This window comes from Glycine soja, chromosome 6 (genome assembly GCF_004193775.1).
Source record: "Glycine soja cultivar W05 chromosome 6, ASM419377v2, whole genome shotgun sequence".
NCBI lineage: Eukaryota > Viridiplantae > Streptophyta > Magnoliopsida > Fabales > Fabaceae > Glycine > Glycine soja.
The window spans coordinates 5,167,341-5,189,389 of record NC_041007.1 but is presented as its reverse complement, the minus strand read 5'-3'; the positions used below and the strand labels follow the sequence as shown (position 1 = coordinate 5,189,389).

Genomic DNA, 22,049 nt, shown 5'->3' with positions numbered 1-22,049 from the left:
ATCATAATTATACAAAACCAGAAAAGTCAAAACTTGGACTCAGTTGAATATTTTTTTCTCTCGTTAAAATTGAGTTGGAGTCAGACAAAAAATGAGATAAAAAAAAAGTAATGCAATATATGATAAATTCGGTAAGAAAAATGTAAATGTAATAAGAAAAAAAAATACTTTAGAATGAAATTATTAGTATCATTGTATTGTTAAGATGTCAAAAAAGTACTACTCCAAGTAATTTTTTGCTTACGTTTGATGTATACTTGAGCATCGTAAAAGCCTAGAGAAAATGGCAAAGGTGTGTACTTTGTAGTTTGTATTGTAAAGTACATTACGTGGATTCAAATTTGTTCCATGTAAGAAAAAAATCCTTACAATCAGTACCCTCTTTTCCTGTACGCATAGCGGCAAGTATCCTAATGCCCGACACCTATGCTTACTACTTTTTTCAACATCAGAGAAAGTCAAAATAGCCAAAAAAAAAACTTCTAGTTCAAGATATCGCTTTCAACAAATTCTTTAAGAACACCAAGAAAATAAAAATACAGAATATTAATGGAGAATTTCATTATTGTACAAAAAATGTTTACTACATTCAATGGAAATATTAAATTCACCTTAGGTATATTTTTTTTTCTTCTCAAAAGAACATGCATAATCTTATTAGTCACCAAGACCAGCTGAATAAAAAATTGTTAACCAAGAATTTTAGACCAATTATTACAAAAATAAAATACAAAATATTAATAAATAAATTCATTAATTTGAAATTGTAGAAAAATATTTATTACATTTAATAGAGATATTAAATGCATCATAAAAAATATTTTTTTAGAAAGAACATGTATAGTCTCTTTTTTTAAAAGGAACATCTTTAATTTTATTACGCATCAGAATGACGACTGACAGAATTAGAATAAAAAAAATGTCAACCAACAGTTTTACACCAATAATTAAGAAAATAAAATTATAAAACATTATAAAGAAAATGTCTTTAATTTTTTGTATTGTTATATTTATAGGTGTGAAATATTCACCGATTATATCAACAATTAATTTGTTGAAAAATTTAATTAAACACCTTTAACTTAAAGTTTGTTCTCTTAATATAATTTTTTTTATCGACAAGATTTAAAATTTAAATCTTATTTAAGAAAAAATCATTAATTAAAAATTGAAAAAAATTATTACATTTAATGAAAAAATATTAAATGCCCCTAAACGCATTTTTTTTAAAAGGGCATGCATGCATTGTCTTATTACAGAAGTTAACAAATTTCTTGTCAACCTACAGTTTTAGACCAACACTGGCGTTCCTGGTACAAATGTAGTTGATGGAAGTCCCTTCCATAATGAACCGGGTTCAAATGCTGGTATTGGAAACAGTTTTAGACCAACAATTAAGAAAATAAAATTTTAAAAAATATTAAATAGAAAAATTCAGTAATTTTAAATTACACAAAAATATTTATTACATTTAATAGAAACATGAAATGCACATTTTTTTGGTACAGCTTTTTTTTTTTTCTGGTACAGTCATGAAATGCATCTTCACACGCAATCTTTTGAAAGAGCATGCATAGTTTTATTATTTACCAAAATTAGCCGAATAAAAAATTGCCAACCAACAATTTTAGAATAATAATTAAGAAAATAGAATTAAAATATCAATAATAGACAAATTCATTAATTTGAGGTTGCACAAAAACATGTATTACGATTAATTAAATATCAAATGCACCGTAACACACACTATTCATTTAAAAATATAATGTAAAATCTTATCCGATCTGATTCAGATTCATAGAATAATTTTCCACCAAAAAAAAAGATTCATAGAATAATTAAGGAAAATAATGTTTCAACATCCTAAATTCCTAAAATTAAGTGTTTACATTCATAACAAGAGAGAGATAGAAAAAAAAATGAAACAGGTGATGAAAGTTGAAACTATGAAAGCGATTAGATCATGTGAAAGAAAAAGGAAAGAAAAAAAGTGGAAATAAAAAAATCATAATTAAATTAATAATGTAATGTTCGAAATTAGTATGAAATGTTTTTTTTAAATAAATTTTTTGGTCTTTATGGGAATGTTTTAGGGGTGTGATTAGAATTTCAAATGACTATTTTAGCATAAAAAATATTTGTAGATTTTAAAGATTATGTAAAAATATTATAATTTATCAAATTTTCTTACAAAATTTTTACGATAGTTTGGAATTTAATGAATTTATATCATAAAAATTAAAAATATTTAAAATAATTTTATAGATTTATAAATTTTGAAAGGATTCTATGAATTTTTTAAAATGTATTAAAAAATACAAGAGTTAGTAATATTTATAATAAGAAATGATAAAGTTTAAATAAAAAAGTAAAACCAATAAATTTTTTTAATATTTTAATAGTTATATCGATTCTAGCTTTATATTCTTCTATACTAAATTTTCTCGTAATAACATGTTATTCTCACTTTTAAATTTGAACAATGAAATTAAAATTATACGTTAGTTTTTTGATTTTTTTTAATTACTATAATTATTTATTGATAAATCTAATAACATATTTAAATGAAGTACAATAATAAACATATATTAGAAGAGAGTAATAAGGATAAAAAATTGATAGAAGGTTTACTATGAAGATAACAAAATAAAAGGTAACAATGATGAAAATATTGCATTGAGCAAGTGATAGGTATGATAAGTATAAAAAAAACATAATTGATCTTAGCCCATAAGACAAACATTAATTTATTTTTAAAAACAAAGGAAAAAGTGCAATAAGGAGGAGTATATTTAGGAGAAATATATATGACATACTCATCTTCAAGAATATTAAAGAGAGAAAAGGTATGTGTGATGAGAGAAAAAAAGTCTGGTAACCAATAGAAAAAAGTATGACAAAATTTTAAGGATTTAAGTAAGATTGTTTGATAGATATTTTATACTAAAATGTCTAATGAAATCCATCGATTTTTTTTAAAAATAATTAATCAAAATTTGTATATTTTTAAATACCAAAAAACTTTTTATAAATTATAAAAAAAATCATAATTGAGTACCACCGAATTTTATTGTCTTATTTAAAAAATCTTAATTGCATATTGTATGATTTATTTATATTATTTAAAAATTTTGATTGAATACCACATGATTTTTTTTTATAAAGAAAGTCTTTTAAAATCATTTGAAATCATAATCCAACACCACAAGACTTATTTTTAGCCATTTTTTTGTTTGTTCTTTAAACATTTTTATTCTAGTTATTATGTTTTAATAATAATATTAACCGATTATATAATCAACAATGTTGATAATCCATTGATTTGCCTTGCCATGAGTATTTTTTTTAATTACTATAATTAGGACTTTTGACTTTCTATTACTACCTAGAGTGTCATACAAGTTCTTTTAGTCAATTTTAGATCCAAAGTTTAATTATATTTAAAGTTATTCATCTCTTCTAAAAAAACATATTCCGTAGAGATTTAATCAAATTTTTTTTACAAATTCAATATTTGTTATCAACTAAAATAAAAAGATGGGATAGACTTGTCACTAGTATGAGAGTACACTTACATATAGTATTTTTTTTAAAAAAAATATTTATATATATCTAATTAACACTATTGACATTAAAGAAATAAAATAATAATAAAAAAACTCTATAAATAGGGACCAAGGTTATTTAAAGAGAGCGTGTGAGGTAGAGTGGGGGAAAATCGCGTGGTGAGAAGAGTTACGTTAGAATGTGCTGGGTTGGGGGTGACGCTGGACATAAATAAGCTCAAACAAAATGCCACACTTTGTTAACTTGAACAAAGCTCAGACCCAAACCTTTCTTTTGCTCTTCATCCATTCCACACCAAAAAGTAACAGTTTCAGTTTCGGAGGGAAACACAACACAAAAAGCCCCCTCCCCCCAAAGCAAATCACCTTTTTTTCTTTCAGTTATTCAAAAAATGTTCGCCGAAGAGAATGGACTCAAGGGAGACCCTAGACTCCAAGCCATTTCCCAAGCCATCAGAGTCGTCCCTCACTTCCCCATACATGGTTTGGTTTCTCTCCCACTCTTTTTTATTTTTTTATTATTACAACAATACAAAGCTTTCTTCATTTGCTGTCTCTGCTCCCTCCTCCTCTTCCTGTTTTCATTTTTTTTATAAAAAAATTAGAACTTTTTTTTTTGTTGCAGTTTCTTTTTTACTGAACAGATCTGCAACCGTTTATTTAGTTTTATTTTATTTTATAAAGAGTGTGTTTTGATGGATTAATAAACTAATGGGGGGTGATGAAATTCGCAGGAATAATGTTTCAAGACATAACGACATTGTTGTTGGATCACAAGGCGTTTAAAGACACTGTCGACATTTTTGTCGATCGTTACAGAGACACGCACATTTCCGTTGTTGCCGGTACCGTACCGTACTCTACCATCACCTTCTCTTCCCTACTGTCCGCTACTACCCTTTTTTTTCTTCTTTATAAAAAAAAAACATTTTTTTTCTGTACCATCTTTGTTCTTGTTTTGAGAACTGTTTTTTTTTTCACTGGGTCTTTATATTGGCATCAAGGTTTCCTTTTTCCTTCGCAGAAAGAGATCCTTGCTTGTTCTTGTTCCTTAGTTGTCTCTGTTAATTCATGTTTATTATATATATGTTTTTCATTTCTTAAATCTTTAAATATTTTATGGGTTTTATTTTTGGTCTTCTTTGGAGTAAGTTTTGCTTCCCTTCTTGCTTGTCTTTAGGCAATTTCTTTTCCGGGTTTTTCTACATTTTTTATGATAAAAAAATGTTTCAGACTCAGTTTTCCCTTTTTTCTATCCGCGTTTTCTGTTATTTTATTTTATTCTTGTTTCGATTTTCACGGCAATAAGTTTTTTTTATTTGGGGGTGGGGTGGTGGACTTGAGAGTTAGGTTGTGGGTAGGTACCATTTGTAACATTCAAAGTATTTTCTTAGTCTCTGATTCTGATATTATTGACTGATAAAAAATGATGGACCTTAATTAAGGCCACATGCACGTCTTGTAATGATAGCCTCTTGTAGAAAACAAACATGGTGGTCATTTTAAACAATGACCCATCAACTAATGAGGGCTTAATAGATTTAATGGGGCTATTGCTGTTGATGTTGCCTTTGGTTGATTTTTGTGTTTATTATTAATGTAATTGGATTACATGTAGGAATTGAGGCTAGGGGGTTCATGTTTGGTCCCTCAATTGCGTTGGGCATTGGTGCAAAGTTTGTTCCTTTACGCAAACCACGGAAGCTGCCAGGTATTTTTGTGTTTTTGTTGAATGTTGATTCTAGAGATTGTGTCCAAACTTGGTCAATGTTGAAACTTGACACAGTTGGTCAATGTTGAAACTTGGAAGTACCAAACTATGACTAGTATGTTTGTATTTACGTTACATTTACGTTGAACGTAAAAGCTCGAATTTACTCCAGTCACGTTTACAGCTTTGAAATGTGAGAAATTGCTTGGGAAAGTGTGAAACGAGGAACGTAACATGTCCCTAAACACACACTAAAACAACAGAATGTGGAGATCACTTTCTGAGTTTCTGTGGTATGGAAAGACCTTGTCCTACTTTGGTTGTTCACTGCTTAATTTGTTGAAGTGTTAGTAGTGGGAGTTACATTGCTTGATTTGCATTGAGAAATCTTGTCAAAGTCTGTACTATTTGGTGCATCAAGATTTCTAATTCAGTCATGGCTGCATTCAATTTATGAAAACTGGGTTAAAACAAAGGCTTACTTCTACCCTATGTATGCTGATCGATATTGCATGAATTACAGTTGCATGAGGTGGGGATAAATGTGTCTTGTTCAGCATCTTTCTTCCATATTTATTTTTAACCTACTAATTAGCAGAGGCCCAAATTGGATAAAGAGTATGCTTTATAGTAGGAATTTTACAACAATTCATCTTGAGGTGCTTGTTCAAAATTAGAATTTTTCATTTTCAACTACTTTTAAGTACTAAATTTTAAAGCACATGCATCTAACTAAAGTTATTTGGGATCATTAGTTATTGTCTTGGTGTGTTTAAATTGCCTAGTAAATGCAAACAACATGAAATGGGAGTTGAAAATCAGTTATCAGAACGAGGTAATAATTATTGTCATGGTGTGTTTAAATTGCCTTGTAAATGCACACTGAATGAGTAGTGAAAGCCTAACTTCAAACCTATAAGATTCTCATTTTTGTAACAATTTCATAATTCATATTGGTTCCTCCAAATTAAATTAACTTTATACTCATCTCTTTGGTGTGAATGAAATCAAATCAAACTTAGTTATAAATCAGGCTTCAATCCAAGTCCCCGTCCCCTTACACTTGCTGGCACACTTGTAAATATGCTTAATCACACCCTAAATGGCTTTTAGCTGGAGAAAGAAAACCTTACTTTTAATTTCAAATGAATTTTTTTTATTATATAGTTTTGGACCTTTACTTCAGCCTTTTGTTGGGCCCTCCACATTTTTGCCTAAATTAACCCTGACGTGGTTTTATGTTTAGGTGAAGTAATTTCAGAAAAATATGCTCTAGAATATGGAACTGATTGCTTGGAGTTGCATGTTGGTGCTGTCCAGCCCGGTGAACGGGCCATAATCATTGATGACTTGGTGGCCACAGGTGGAACAATGTCAGCAGGAGTAAAACTTCTAGGTGATTTTTTTTCAGCCTCTTTTTGGGGTGGGGGAGGGTGTTACTTTTTGTCTATATATTCTTTCCTTCTTTTATTTCACTTGTGATTGTTCAATGAATGTGGTCCCAACTTTGCTATATATATGTGGTTTCTTGCAACTTGTTTTGTAGAACGTGTTGGTGCTGAAGTGGTGGAATGTGCCTGTGTCATTGGTGTGCCTGATGTCAAGGTAATAATCGCTTATTAGCTTTTGTAAGTTAGCTTGTTTTGCTACTTAGTCTCTCAGAAATTTCTATGCTGTTCAAAGTAAAATCCAAAAGTTAAAAATATTTATATAATTATTATATAAACTGGTCAGTGCTCACTCGTGATCATAAACCAATCCCAAAATTTAGATGATCTCCGATAACAATATTTATATAATAATTTTTTTCCCTTCCGTTAAATTTTTTTACTTTCTTAAAATTATGTAAATGAAATGTAAATTTTAAATTAAGCCTTCTATTAATTTCAGGGGCAGTGCAGGCGTATTGGAAAGCCACTTTATGTTCTTGTTGAGCCGCGTAAAGCAGATAAATGTTACCCAGGTACGCCAATCCAACACTAATTCCTTAAATGGGGATTCTTTCTGATAAATACACTTGTAAAAATGGTTTCGTTTGGGCTAATAACTCTATATTCGTTTTGCTTCGTGGTCTCACCATATTGTAAACATATTTCAAACATCTTTAGCTTTTTCTTAACGACTTTAGACTCTTGCTGGCACCTTTTATAGTAATGTCATAAAGTGGCTCAACAGTTAGCCAGTGAGCCCTCTAAAATGAGATTACACTTTTAGGGTTAAGCATGAAGTTACAATTATTTTTTTGAAATAAAACAAATGAGATTATAATAAAAGATATATTTATAACAAATTATAAATTGATTAAAATTCAATACTTTTTTTTGTTTATTTTTTATAAAAAAATAATCACTTTTTTCCCTTAAAATAATTGTTACTAGACACGCACCATGTATTCTAAAAAAAAAGACACGCACCATGTATTCTTAAAAAAAAACATGCACCAGTGATTTTCCAATGGGTTAAATATGTTTTCAGTTTTTTTTTTACTTAATGTTTTCAGTCTCTTCAAACAGAACAATATTTATTTTTAGTTCTTAAAAAAAAAAAAACTATATTTTAGTCTTTTATTTATGAAATTATGTTAGTTGTGATCTTTGTTCTTCACAAAAAAAGTCTCATTTTGTTCACTTGTGATTATGAAATAAAGATCTCGGGACACATTTTCATAAATATAAATATGGGATCAAAAGGAGACAATTTACTTTCAAGAGACTAAAAAGGAACATTGTCCTATTTGTGAGGACTAGAAACAAATTTAACTAGTTTTCAGTCATGTGGTATAACCCTACACTATTTTTTGAAATGTACCTCTCAGCCTAAAATAAAAAGGACATCTTCATAGGCTTCCCGTGGTTGGTTCTGTCCCTTGATTAGCCCAGGGGCCAATATGGGTGCCGCAACATGGTTGCTTTTACCACATGGAAAAGAAAAAGTCCTATAGGCTATAGAAATCTAATTTCTTTTTTCTAACACTAGTTTTCCACTTTTGTGGCATTATCCTTCTGTGTGCATGGAATTCTCTAAAAGTGATGCACATATTCATGCAGATTGACATACTAAAGGACGCTGGGTGTGAGAAACACAGGCCATAATGTGATCCTTAAGTTTTAGGCTGATGGAGTCGTGTTCATGGCAATTGTCAAATATCATCCTGGGAAATGTTCATCCTGTTTCATATCTTTATCTTCTTTGTACATGTTAGCCATCATGTTATGTGGCCAGCAGTTTAGAACAATAACAATCATTAAAGAAGGGATGGATTTTATGGCATTTTATAAAATGTCAATTTAAAGGTCACATTTCTTCAATTATGTATGGAATATTCGTAGATAGGGAAATTATTTTATTCCATTTAAATATAAAAAAGAAAAAGAATTATTTTTGCAAATTATAAAAAAAGATACATTAATTGTTTTATTGAAAAAAACTAATTCTATACTTGGAATAACGTGATTAATTTAATTATGGTTTTATTAATTCAGTTATTTAGTAAGAAATTTTTTCAATATAGTTAAAGTAAGAATAAGGGTGTGTTTGGATTTCCAGTAGGAGGGTCTAAAAATATGTCTGAGAAAAATAAATTTGGTTCTATTTAAAACTAACCTTAATTTTATTTTCTATAAAATGTTTGGAGCAAATAGAAGAAAGATCCTTTTTTTTTTCAATGAACAATTTATTAAATTTATCGATTGAATTGAAATGGTTAATGAAACCAAATTGAACTCATCTTAAAAAATTACGACCTAATTAAATCATTTTTTAGAAAAGCATAAGACTTAATTGAGCATATTTGTTTAGAATTTCATTTAAACTTAAAATATTGGTGTAATACACGGAAACATTGTTTGAGTTAATCAAATGTTTCAATATATTGGTGTCTAATTTTAGTTAATTTTATAAAATTACTATTATTAACTATTCATTTAATAATTTATAAATATATTTTTCTGATCATTTAAAGATTTGAAAATAAACGCAAAATCTATAGTTACATGTGTAGGCCTCTTTGAATACAAAGTCAAAATTCAACATTCTAAGAAACCAAAAAGACTAAATGGCTAATTCAACTAATCTATCGGTATAATTAAAGTTTCAACATACTTTTAATATGTAAATGCTATCGTATGGTAGAAACGAGTTTCAAAAAGACTAAATGGCTAATTCAACTAATCTATCTGTACATTAAAGTTCCAGCATATTTTTTATATGTGAATGTTTTTCTGTGAGCGAGAAGAAATTCCAACAAGGAACGAACGTCTTATACCAGCATGAGATGAAATATATGAGCAATACAATAAAATTTGCCTTTGAGCTTGATAGGTATTTTACAATCACAAATAACTCTTTTTTTACTTCCATTTAATCATCTTACTTGTATCTTGTGTATTAGTATCACATTAAATAGCCTAGTGAGGTTAAATGGTGTTTTTTTATCCTACACACTTTCAAACTTAAATGAGAATACCATTTAGACCAACCACTTTACTATTTATCCATCCTTTTAAGGGCTTTTACCTCTTTAATCTGAATTCTATGGTAATAAGCCAATTTTGTTCACTATTTGATTTTTGGTCCCTTCATATTATAACTTTAAAAAATAATTCCCCCGTTTCTTTTTGATATATTGATGTGATTAAAATTTTACTTTCTTATTTTTAATATGTCTTATTCATATCTTTTGTTTTCTCTTCTCTATTTTTGATATTTATAAGTCTATTTAAATCACAACTATGTATGACTAAAGTATCGATAGGGGTGCAGGAGCCTACGACCAGACCTACATAAAGTTTGGCTTCAAAAAAGTCTTATAAGCCTGATAGGCCGGCCTATATATATATATATATATATATATATATATATTTATATTATTTTTTGGATACTAATATATACTTATATTATTTTTTGGGTACAATTAATTTTTTTTAAAACTATCAGACTTTAATTACACATTACTGCTCCATAATTTCTATTTCTATAATCAAGTAAGACTTTAATTACAATTTAGGTGTGAGTCATGTGCCCCTTTATATTCCTCATTATTTTTATTGGCTTTCCTTGATATTAAATATTTAATGTGAAGAAGACTTTTAAAAAGGTCAAACCGAGCCAAAATACAAGTCTTTGATAGGTCATAGGTCAGACTCTGGCCTCAAAAATCCATCGTAAGCTAGACTCAGGCCTTTCAAAGCCTGACCTGACCTATTCTTACCCCTAAATATCGGGAAGATTGAGAAAATTAGTTGGTAACTAAAAATTAAAAGTTTTTAAGTTATCTTATTAAATTATAAGTGTTTAGTAAAATTATTTGTTAAAGTAATTATAAAATGTAAAATAACATAATGATATATTTAAAAAAGATAATAAAAAATTTAAATAAATATTTTAAGAATAAAAATGAATAAAATATAAAAAGTTAGAAACTAACATTTCAAAAATAAATATGCTTTAAATAATATTTTAAAAAACACTAGAAATAACTATAAAAAATTATTTACCAATCAATCAAACAAATTTTTTAATTATTAAAAAAATTAAAATAACTTGCTAAACATAATTATGTTTCACTCGTAGCTTTCCGGGTATCATTTCTAGCATTCTAATACTGTATCCAGTTTTTACTATCATCGCACATGTGCAACACTTCAAAGCACATGTTAATTCTTAAATTTAATAAAAAGAAATAACGCTATAAATTTTTAAAAGCCAGATTATAAAATTTATAACTACAAAAATTTAATTCATTTTGTTTTAATTTATAAGAAGTTGAATAAAAATATAATCTAATAAAACTATACGAATCTACTAACACCTCTTTTTGCTGAAACAAATAGTTTTCAACTAACTATGACGTATATGCATGGTTCGAGAGAGATGAAACATAATAGTTTCTTGGACAAAATTTAAGGATCCTTATATTGATGCTGTGATAATTTCCTTGTCGGCCCTTCCAGAATAAAAAAAATGATAATTTCCTTGAGTATTTCAAAACTGAAATTAGGCTTGGCAATGGCATGGATTTTTTCTTTGCAACTCCATTCTGGACAAATAAACCTAAAGTCATAACACGAATTCCCTCTGCAAAAATATATTAAAACTTGCACCTACCCATTATGTACTGATAATTATTTTAAATAAATACAATAACCAATCATAATCATAAAATGAATCACATCTCATTAACTAGTTCGTAATAAGTGTTGAAACCATAAAGACAAGGTAAGGTTTTCAAAATTCATCATAAACTAAACATGCTAAATTAACTGTTTTATAACTATAAAGCCAAAAAAAAAAAAAAAAATCTATTTCCGTAATAACAACAGCATTTTACTCCTGCTTTGTCTAAAAAATATATCAAGCAACATAGTATATTATTACTATGACAAGTATGAAGTTCATTTAGAAATGAGGTTGTAAGACAAGATCACGGTTGACCCCAACACCACCACACTGCCAGTGCTTCTCCGTGACCACAGCTATAGAATGTGTTTTATAAATAAAAAATAGAGACGAAAAAAACAAAGCAAGAGCAGACATAATTTTACCTTTGATATGTTCCGGCTTTTCATTATTTTATGTTCAGAAAAAAATGTGGTGCAAGGCTCGTATGTGTGTAAAGTAAAAACTCGTAGTACAAGTTGAAATACATTAGGGGAGCTACGGCACTCAGTATATTAACTCACCTATTGGAAACGGCAAATGATCATCCACCGGGATAAGAAACAGTGGGCTCTTGGTCAAAAGCCGAAGAACAATATATATATTAGCACTTAACATATATTTCTAAATACTTGTTAGAGTCTCCACCGAAGGGGAATCATCACTTGCTGTCATATCCAATTTGAGAGCCTGCCTTGTGACGCGGTTTGTCTGTTTTCTCAATCTAACATTATCGATGAACAAATCTGCTATGATCTTTCTCACTTCATCATCACAGATTACACCATCTTTTATGTCATTGGTGGTTTTATCTACATTGGAAGCCGCACTTCCGTAGTCCTTCTCTAAGTTTTCTACCTGATCAAATTTAAATAAATTCTTTATCTTAAAATGAATAGGAAGGTTCGCTGGATTCTCTAAATGCATTGCATTAAAAAAGTAGTCACAACTCAACTCTACAACTGATAAGAACATAATAGAAAGACAAAGAGATAAAATTTGTACCTCTGCTAGTAGGATGTCCATTTGGTCATCAGATGTCGTTAACTGATTAAAAGCATCAGTTGATGATGATGAATTCACGATTGTCCTATCTTCGTATTCATAAGGAAGACTGACATTGCATTCTTGAAGCTGGTTGAAAAGAACCCTGCATTTCTCCAGCAGTTTTCTCCGAGCAGCTTCTGCCTGTTCCCTCTTCTCTCTTTCATGCAGAAGTAGTTTCTAAATACACGAGAAATGCAAGCATAGCATCATCATATGTCTTACATTCTGGGCTTTTAAGTCCATATATCAAACGAGGAATATTATGGAGAGCAGTGAGGAAGGAATTGCTATTAGAAAATTTAAGCTTTCAAGATGAAGTCCTGCTCATTACATTACATTTAACTTCCCACTGAAGAGATAGAGACAGAAAAACTTGGGAAGGGAAAACAAATAAATGCATAGCATAAGAAAAAAATAAATAAGAAAGGAGACTCTAGCGCATTATATGAAAGCAAAAATAGTCAAATGATGAATGTGAGTTTCATATATATATGTTAAGAGTCCTACTAATTAGAATAAGACAAGAAAATTGACAAAGCTATTTTTCCAAGGAAAATATATGAACTGTCGAGGAAGAACCTCCTGCAAAATATGATGTGTGCAGACTTATAACCTACCTCAGTTTCACTGTGTTCCTTTATTGACTCACTAAGTTCTTTCTTTAACTTTGTTTGGGAATTACGGAGAGATTTGACCTCTTTAACGAGAACTTTAACATCTGCTTTGGATTTTGCTTCTAGCTCTCCATACTGTTTTGACAAAATTTCCAGCTGCTCCTTAGTAGCATCTAAATTCTCATACAGTACATCATTCTGCTGAACAATTGATTCCTTAGTCAAATCCTGATAAGAATTTCTCCCCTGGATATCATGTCATGAGCCATTATTAAAATCAACAGGTACTAAAAAGAAAAGTTTAATATATGTAAAATAAATGCAAAAATGTCATACCGATTCAGACTTTAATTTCATCTCCATTTCCAATGATTTTCTTCTAAGTTCCTCCATATCCCACTGCATTTGGGTAAACCTTTCTCTCTCAATTAGAATAGCCTGCTGCAAGTTCTCCTTATTTTTCTGTTTGGTAGTTTCAAGTTCTACTTCCAAATCCTTGAGCTGAACAGATCCAATCAGTTATGGACACATAATTAATATCTATATAAAAAAATTGAGATAATATGCCTGTTATAGAACCATAAATTCCATAGATATCCACAGATTATAGATATATTTATTTTTCAACTTGAGTAGTCTCTCGTCAATCTCAGATACAGGTAAACTAAAAAATATAATATAAAATAATTTACAACGAAATGCATGCCCAGTCATGTACCTTTGTTGCGAGAAAATCCTTTGCAGCTATTTCTTGATTTAATCTAACTATAAGGTCCTCCATATCAGTTTTTGCAGTGCCTAGCCTTCGCTGCATGGTTGAAAGAATCCTGTTCAATTTATTGCGTTGATCTAGTGGAAGGACTAATTGAGTATCACCAGTAGACTTCGACTTTGTGTGGCCCATAATATCTGTCTCTCTTGAAACCAAAGCAGATCCAGGAAGGTCATGAGAGCCATCACCAGATGAACTTGGAATCCCAAAATTAGACATGTCACTACCTCGTATTGAGCTTCCATCGCTTTCAACACTCTCATTTGAAAGCTTACGAACATGACCAAACACCTTAGCATGCCCAGGCTCAGAGAAAAGCTCCATGTTATTATTAGCTAAAAGTGAAGAATCATATAAATTACCATTATTTTTGTCCTTTTCTGCAACATAGTTCACATATCTGGCATTTGCTTTATGCCTAGGAAGGCCTTCCAATTGCTCTAGAATAGTCTGACCCATAAACAAACCTTCGTCAATATTTGTTATGCCATATTTCACAAGCTTTTCTATTGGATTCGTCATATCTTCATCTAATGTTAAATCATCTGTGCCAACTTCAGAATTATCGTCCCGTCCAATTCTTGGTGTTCCTAGGTCAGATGGCTCATATGCAGTATCACTACCATAATCTGAGGCAACAGAGGAACTGCCAGCAACTAATGATAAGCTCGACTGGAGAGGTGATTGCACAGAATAAACTGTGTTGCTGGAATCTGGGTCTGTTTCAGAATTCTGCTGGTTTGCATCTTGGAATGCTAGGAAGTGATTAAATGAGGTATAAAATATCAAAATTTGGGAAAGCTAACAATCAATTAGCATAAAACAGACCAAACTGACATTGAGGAAACTAAATACAAGTTGCAAAAGATAATCACATACAAGATCTAGCAGCTGCTTCTAGTTCGAGAAATGACGCCACTGCAGTACATCTTGATATATCAATGTCAGACAATAGTTTGGCGATCCACTCCTCCAAAGAGCACCTTCTCTGTAGCAAAAGTATGTGTTAAAATTTACAGCTCTTGCATTCACAATTGTTCACAACTGCACAGATAGCTCAATCTAACAGGGATGTGAAATTTGTAAGTAATAAAATTAGACGGAGTCACCTGTCCAGTTGTCCAGAGTAGTATATAGATAACAGCTATTGAAAGATATTCAGTTACAGTTAGGTAACCCAACAACCTATGGATGAATATTAAGAAACCTGCTACACATATTTCAAGAAAAATCACTAAATAATCTATAATCTCTTTACCTCTACGTAAATAAAGAGAATATGGAGGTAATTTTCATCTACATTTTTTATGTCCCAAAAATTCTACGAGTATCCTTTTCAATCCGGAAACAGCCTCTTTGCATATGCAAGGGTAAGGCTGCGTACAATATCCCTTCCCCATACCTTCGCATAGCGAAGAGCCTCTGGGCGATGGGGTACGAAGTTTTTTTTTTTTATCCTTTTCCAATTCAAATAATTGTTCAACAACCAATTAAAAATACAAGGCTGTTTAGATATAAATTGGCTCTGTATAAGTTCTTTAGCATTATTTGAACTGAAATTCATGCTGAAAACTTGACCTAGTTGCAGTCACATACAAAATTGGCACTTATTCTTGCTGTTTTAGGTAAAAGAGAAAAGATGGCAATTGGGAAGTTAGAGATGGATTCAATGAAAGGATTCGGTGAAAAAAAATAAGGAGCTCTAGCAGAAATCCAAAAGAACATAATGTTACCATCTTTTTGGGTAAATACACTGATGGGCTCATTTTTACAAAACAATGGTAGGTATTGAGGAGTATTTGGAAGTTGGATTGTAGGCCTGTTGTTTAACACAAATCTAAAAGGGGAACGGTTAGACATAGATTGTGTGGATATGATGACCAATAGTAACCAAATACATACCTTACCTAAATTTCTAGGTGCTAGTAATATACAGTTGCTAAGCATCTAGGCCAAGTATGTTCTTATAAAATAAGGAAATTCAAGCATGGTGCACTATGCAGATCCATAATGCCATAGATGAAACAATTGGTACTGTAGTAAGTTAAGACATTTCTGACCTCTTCTAACAAAGCTCGGCTTTTCAACCGCAAGAGTCCCTTGGGTGGCGCTGGAGGGATATTTTTCCTGGGAAACTCCTTTTTAATCTACAAAGACAGCATGTGGAAAAAGTCTAAAATCAGAGTAACCTAAACAAGCATAGACACAGATGCAAATTATTTATCTATATATCATACACGCACAAGTGCCCACATAGCCCAGGTAACATACTTCTTAAAACATTTATAACCCACTGATTCTATTCTAATCTAATAACTGAAATTATACTCTCTTGAAGAATTGATAAATACTTGAAAGAATTTCCAGTTTCCTGAAGAAGACCCCTTATCCATATCTACCATCAGTGCAAAACAGGGTTGGCTTCTCTCATGTGGTTGTGAGACCACCACATTGCTGTCTATTATTAATTGAAAGGCATAATATTTTGAAAACTCCCCATTCATGTCTGATTTTGACATGAAAATTTAATGCTTATTTTCTTTAGATCTTGTAATGTTTAAAATTTAGAACTTTGCTATCAGTTTTGTAATGGATAAGTTTCTTGTTTTCAAACTTCCATACTATACCTTATACTCTTTCTTCTTCGGATAGAATATACTACTCTTGAATCTTGATATTGTTAAGCTTTCAATTTGCATTCCTATAATGTCTAAGTAAATTAGAAAGCGAGCCATTTCAGATTTGATAAAGGATGTTTCATCATTAACTTAACAAGGTAAAACAGCTACAATGTTTACCAAAACAAATAAGGGTCATTTGTCCTTTACTAGTTTTAAAGGATGAAGAAAACCAGTGGACTCTTTCACCACTGTTGATGTATTTTCCCACTCGTTTTTACTGCATGGAGACCCCTCCTTGAGAATGTATCAGATAAGTTACAATATTTCTTCCTTAAATATCTTGCCTATCCCTTATTACTGTCACACTATTATAAATTGAATGGTTTTATGGATGAAAATAAATCAATGGCTAAAATTGGAGTAAGTGTTAAACACTAAAATGGGTATCGACCAATACATGTGTAGAGAGATGATAATGCTTAAATGAGAACTCAGTTGTCAGTATCAGGGTTGAAGTACAAGTACATGAAATTAAAAAAATCAAGATGCAGTTAAAAAGGATAAACTTACATCAGCAAACAACTTTAGAAAATCATTGAACCTTCTTAAGACTCCATGGACCTTTGTAATTCCTTCCGGTGACTGTACACCAACTTGAACCCTGTAGAACTGTCCCTTAATGATGTTAAAAATGAACACTCACAGAGAAGCTATTATTCCACAACAAAATATAAATGAATGAAATGTTGAAATCTGTAAACAATTAATTCCTAAGTCACCTCATTTTATCTTTTCAATGAGACATCTTGCTTATTCACTGGCATATGTCCTGGTTTGAGTTTACAATACATTTTAAAATTTAAACACTCGCATCCCAACTTAATAAAGAAGAAAGGAAGTCAGGGATGCAGTATATAATCATAATTCATAACAACAAATGCTGTAGACATTAGTTGCATGTGAGACTCTGAAAATAATGGTGGCAACATTAGACAATTCTAAATATTGGCAAAGAGAGACAGTAATGCAAGGATGGCATTGATGCTAGAAAGTTGTGGTTGATATGAATAAAGTCATTTACCACTGGATACTTCAAGTAGTTAGACTATGCACAAAAAGTACAAAGAATAAAAATACACTATAGTTGCATCTTTCAAATTCAGTGATACAGTGCCATGTAAACTATATTAAATTATAAAGGAAACTCCCACAATGGTCAAACATTATATTAGGTGATAATTTTTGAATTAATGTGAATTAACTCCTTCAACATTTATACATTTCTCTCATTGCTTCTCTGAAAAGATGGGATGAATTTCTGCACTATTCTCCTCACCCTTGTAAATTTATAATCTCAATTTACAAATCACGCAAATTTAAACAAAACTTTTAAACTTATATGATAATTTCCACTTGCTTCAAACTGAGTATAATACTTCTAATCCAAACTAGAAAAGTGGTACAAAGTTACTCCTAAATCTGACCATGAACAAAAATTGGGATATCAATAAACTTTACCACTATAGGATCTGAATTCCTTGATTTTGGAACAAAGGCCCAAGAAGGTATTGTGACACAATAACTCCAACCAGTACGATGATTGTGTGGCCACACTGTATCTCGCCCATTCTGTACAATAGGGACTTCAGAATTAGAAGAAAGTCATATACAAAATAATAATTATATTAATAATAATTGCACAAAGGAAACCATTATTTTATGCATAAAAGTAACAAAAATATGAGCTATCAAATAATACCTGAAAATGGAAAATGGAGGAAATATTAGCTTAGGATACCAGAAAATATTCTTGAAATATGGTTGTACTAGCGAATTAAGATTGAAGAGAATTCTTGACAAAATTACAAGCCAGAAAAAAACTGTGAGAAAGAGCCACCATTTATTTAGATTTTTAAACAACTGAATATGCATCGTCCTTGTGAGATAAAGAACATACAAATGTATAACAAAATTTTCTCTATGCACCTCTAATTCACTTGAAGAATAATGTCAAAGGTTCTCAGGAAGTTTTCATCTTTGAAAATACTCCATAATTTGCATTTAATGCTAATAAACTATGTAAACCATTATCCAAGGGAAGATTTACCCTCTCTTTAGCTAATTAAGAAACTTCATGTTAGATTTCATCTTAAACCAATTGGCATTAAGTGAAATTGTCCAAAAGGTGTATAAATTGCATCCCAGTAATTGAGACAGGCAATGTGGGGCTTTCTTACAATAACCCCCATAGATGGCTGCCGGACTAAGGGATACACAAAGGAAACTACGAAAACCATAGAGATCCCCTTCACAAACCACAAAAGCAATGGAAATGGGCTATAGGCTTGATACTCTCTTAGATTTCATCTTGAAATCAATTGACATTAAGTTACACAATAGGAATGTCAACCTCACTCCATTAATTAAGGCAAGGATGTGAGACTTTCCAACACTCCCCTCCATAGATGCTTGCCGGACTAGGCGATACACAAAGGAAACTACAGAAATGGTAGAGATCACCTCCACAAACCAGAAAAGTAACAGAAATAAGAATATCAACCACACTCCACTAAGGCAGGGATGTGGGACTTTCCGACACTCCCCTCCATAAATGTCTACCGAACTACGCGATACACGAAGGAAACTATGGAAATGATTGAGATCCCCTCCACAAACCACAAAAGCAATAGAAATGGGCTACAGACTTTGATACCCTCTCAGATTTCAACGCCTGCCAAACCAGGTGATACATGAAGGAAACAACGAACAAAGTAAAGATCCCCTCCACAAATCACAGAAAGAACTATAGGCTTTGAAATCATGTTAGATTTTATTATAAAACCAATTAATATCAAGTGAAATTTCACAACAGGTATATATAAACTGCACCCTAGTAACTGAAGCAGACGATGTGGGACTTTCCATGGAAGGAAACTACAAAAAACGGTGTATAAATCCCTCCACATATGCATACTGAACCAAGCGATATATAAAGGAAACTGTGGAAACAATAGAGATTTCCTCCACAAACCATAGAGGCAATGAAAATGAGTTATATAGGCTTTGATATCATGCTAGATTTCATCTTAAAACCACAATAGGCATATAAACCGCATCCCAAGAAGTGAGGCAAGCATATGAGACATTCCAGCTGTCCAAACACGAGTTTGAGACAATTTTCCCTCCCTTTTCTAAGAAATTATTGTATCGTCCAAGACCGACCACCACGTGTCCATAGTCCTGGCCAATCTCTGTGTGACATGTATCGATTTTTTCAGTTTACGAGAAAGAGCTGATAAAACTCAGCCACGTTCCACGTGGAAATTAAGCGGATCATTGACATGTGGTGGTCACGGATCATACAATAATTTCTTCCCCTTTCTTGCCAATCTTAGGAACATAGCATAAGAAACATGGCCTCCAAGTAATCAAGAAGCAATGATCTCCACAGCTTAGAGTTAAAAGTAACTATAACCTAGGTCTCCTTAGCATTTAAACACCTAAAATGACACTCTACACGCTGAATCAAAATCACACTAACGATCGCAAAACACAGTTCATATGATCACGCGCATCAATCAAATCACGACAATAGATACCTAGGGAGCAACAATTAACTCTTTGATCGTCACGTACAGTGAAAATAGTATTGACGAGGAGATTGATCGAAGAAAATGGAACCAGGTCATTCAATCGCGCGAATAAAACTACAATTACGTTAGAAGAATAAGAAACTAACCAATTTTCGAGGCGCAGGGCTCCAATCCATGCCGAGAGGCAGCGGCGAAGTCCCATCGTGCCTGTGCTTCGGAGGACTTCGTCTCTGCATCGTCGTCGTCACAGTCACAATCACAGCCTAGAATTCCCTCTCTTTCTACAATTCGAAGATCATAATATGATTATCTGAGCTCAGTGGTAGGAATCGAAACTTTGAGAGTGACAGAACCGCCGAGGACTAGGGTTTCCGCGATCGGATCGGAGAAGGTGGAATCTGTGGCGTGGTGGGTACGGCGGAGGGGCGCACGTTAAGAGTAGAAGCGGCAACGTGGCTAAGAAAAGCCGCGAGTGCAGTGCGCGTGTTTTATGTATTGTGTACACGTGTATACTCCAATGAAAAAACAATTCTCTTCTCGTGTTGTGTCCTTGTTCTTGTGCTCTATACTGTAGAGTGCACTAGTGCGTTTGCTTTGGGACTCAATTGAGGGGAAAAAAGAGAAAGTAAAAGAAAGAAAGAAACAGCCACACCTAACTATCGTCGTCTGTAAAAACAGCATCAGGGAAAGCGAAACGGAACGCTAGATAACTACTCCGTATTGGTAAATGGCCGGGCTTAGCTGGGCTGGGCTGGTACAACTGTTTCTCGCCAATTATTTAACACATTCCATTTTTTCCTTGCTGCACCTCCAAATTTCCTTATATTCCCTTATTACCCTTCTTCTCCCGAGTAAAACCCTAGCCTCCTCTCTCCCAAACCTCCTGGACAACAGTATTGCACCTCCACTGCCCCAAACACCTCCACGAATCAACCCACCATTGTCGCTGCACCCAAACAGAACCACCCAACGCCTCCACACAGCACCACCACCACCACCACCACCACACACACCGCTCCTAATTCAACGTCGCATCACACCACCATAATTATATTACGGATTGAATTACTCAATCCATAATGCCTTTTTTTATTAAGGATTAAGCAATAATGTTTACAACGATTTCAACACACGCTAAATGTTGATGTGAAAAATAACGTTCACAGCGATTCCAAACACTCGCTAAATGTATTCCCAAATTGCAGAAAGATTTCTCCTTGCAACAAATTGTTCAGATAGTCTCATCGTTATATGCAATCTTTATTAGTGTAGTGGACTAGTGGTTACACAAATCACATGCCCACAGCAGTAATAATATTCGAGATTAAAGAGCATGGTATAAAACTATAAATTACAAAACATACACGAAATCGATATTCATGTTGAGCATTCTTTCTTATAATACATGTAATATATGGTGCATCAACCAATAACAGTTGGCACTGCATGTGATTGTCGAGTCGAGGGTAATAGGAAAAAGGATTTTGTGTAGGCAAGTTATATTGATTAAAGATAATAAAAAAAAAAATCGTGTAAGAAGAGCATTGCCAAAGAAGAAAGAGTCAAATGATCAAAAGAAGAAGAACCAAAAAAACGAAGATTGTCGGATAATAAAAAAGAAAGAAGAAATACACAAAATTCAAAAAATTGAACTCTCCCAAAAAAATATCTTAATCATGTAAAAAACACACACACACGAATCAACAAAAGTTGGTATTGAAATGGAATCTTTTAACCTTTTAGCTAAGCAGGCTAACATAGCCGAAATTAGTATGGAATAAACTGTTGGGATCTAGTAATTAATTGTTAATTATTTATAACATAGTTGAAATTAATATAGGAACATAGAAATATAAAAGAATATTCAATACTTAATATTTTAATACATAACAATTGCAAGATTTTTTTTTTGAGAGGATAACAATTGCAGGATAAGGATTAATTAATAATTCATATAATATACTTTGAT

At 31.8% G+C, this 22,049-nt stretch overlaps 2 protein-coding genes across 2 annotated transcripts; one reads left to right on the top strand and one right to left on the bottom strand.

Annotated features, from left to right (window-relative positions):
• The first annotated feature begins 3,703 nt into the window (after window positions 1–3,703).
• Window positions 3,704–8,585, top strand: LOC114414967 (adenine phosphoribosyltransferase 5-like). The gene is made up of 7 exons (XM_028379435.1): window positions 3,704–4,049; window positions 4,301–4,411; window positions 5,185–5,277; window positions 6,524–6,673; window positions 6,824–6,882; window positions 7,168–7,240; window positions 8,325–8,585. Exons 1-7 carry the CDS (start codon window positions 3,959–3,961, stop codon window positions 8,327–8,329), a joined length of 582 nt encoding a protein of 193 aa, XP_028235236.1. The 5' UTR covers window positions 3,704–3,958; the 3' UTR covers window positions 8,330–8,585.
• A 3,220-nt stretch (window positions 8,586–11,805) lies between these two features.
• LOC114414966 (PX domain-containing protein EREL1-like) lies at window positions 11,806–20,764 on the bottom strand. The gene is made up of 10 exons (XM_028379434.1): window positions 20,227–20,764; window positions 18,006–18,116; window positions 17,058–17,156; window positions 15,927–16,013; window positions 14,746–14,854; window positions 13,813–14,621; window positions 13,431–13,595; window positions 13,098–13,340; window positions 12,439–12,657; window positions 11,806–12,291 (listed from the first exon to the last, which is right to left on the bottom strand). The coding sequence occupies exons 1-10, from the start codon at window positions 20,314–20,316 to the stop codon at window positions 12,058–12,060; spliced, it is 2,166 nt and encodes a 721-aa protein (XP_028235235.1). The 5' UTR covers window positions 20,317–20,764; the 3' UTR covers window positions 11,806–12,057.
• Window positions 20,765–22,049: the final 1,285 nt, after the last annotated feature.

Coding starts and splice junctions, on each gene's coding strand:
- LOC114414966 (XM_028379434.1), bottom strand. CDS start 20,316: ATGCAGAGACGAAGTCCTCCGAAGCACAGGCACGATGGGACTTCGCCG. Junction 18,117..20,226: donor GCCCTGCGCCTCGAAAATTG/GTTAGTTTCTTA, acceptor CCTATTGTACAG/AATGGGCGAGATACAGTGTG. Junction 14,855..15,926: donor GCCGAGCTTTGTTAGAAGAG/GTCAGAAATGTC, acceptor CTTTTGCTACAG/AGAAGGTGCTCTTTGGAGGA.
- LOC114414967 (XM_028379435.1), top strand. CDS start 3,959: ATGTTCGCCGAAGAGAATGGACTCAAGGGAGACCCTAGACTCCAAGCC. Junction 4,050..4,300: donor CCCTCACTTCCCCATACATG/GTTTGGTTTCTC, acceptor TGAAATTCGCAG/GAATAATGTTTCAAGACATA. Junction 4,412..5,184: donor GCACATTTCCGTTGTTGCCG/GTACCGTACCGT, acceptor GATTACATGTAG/GAATTGAGGCTAGGGGGTTC.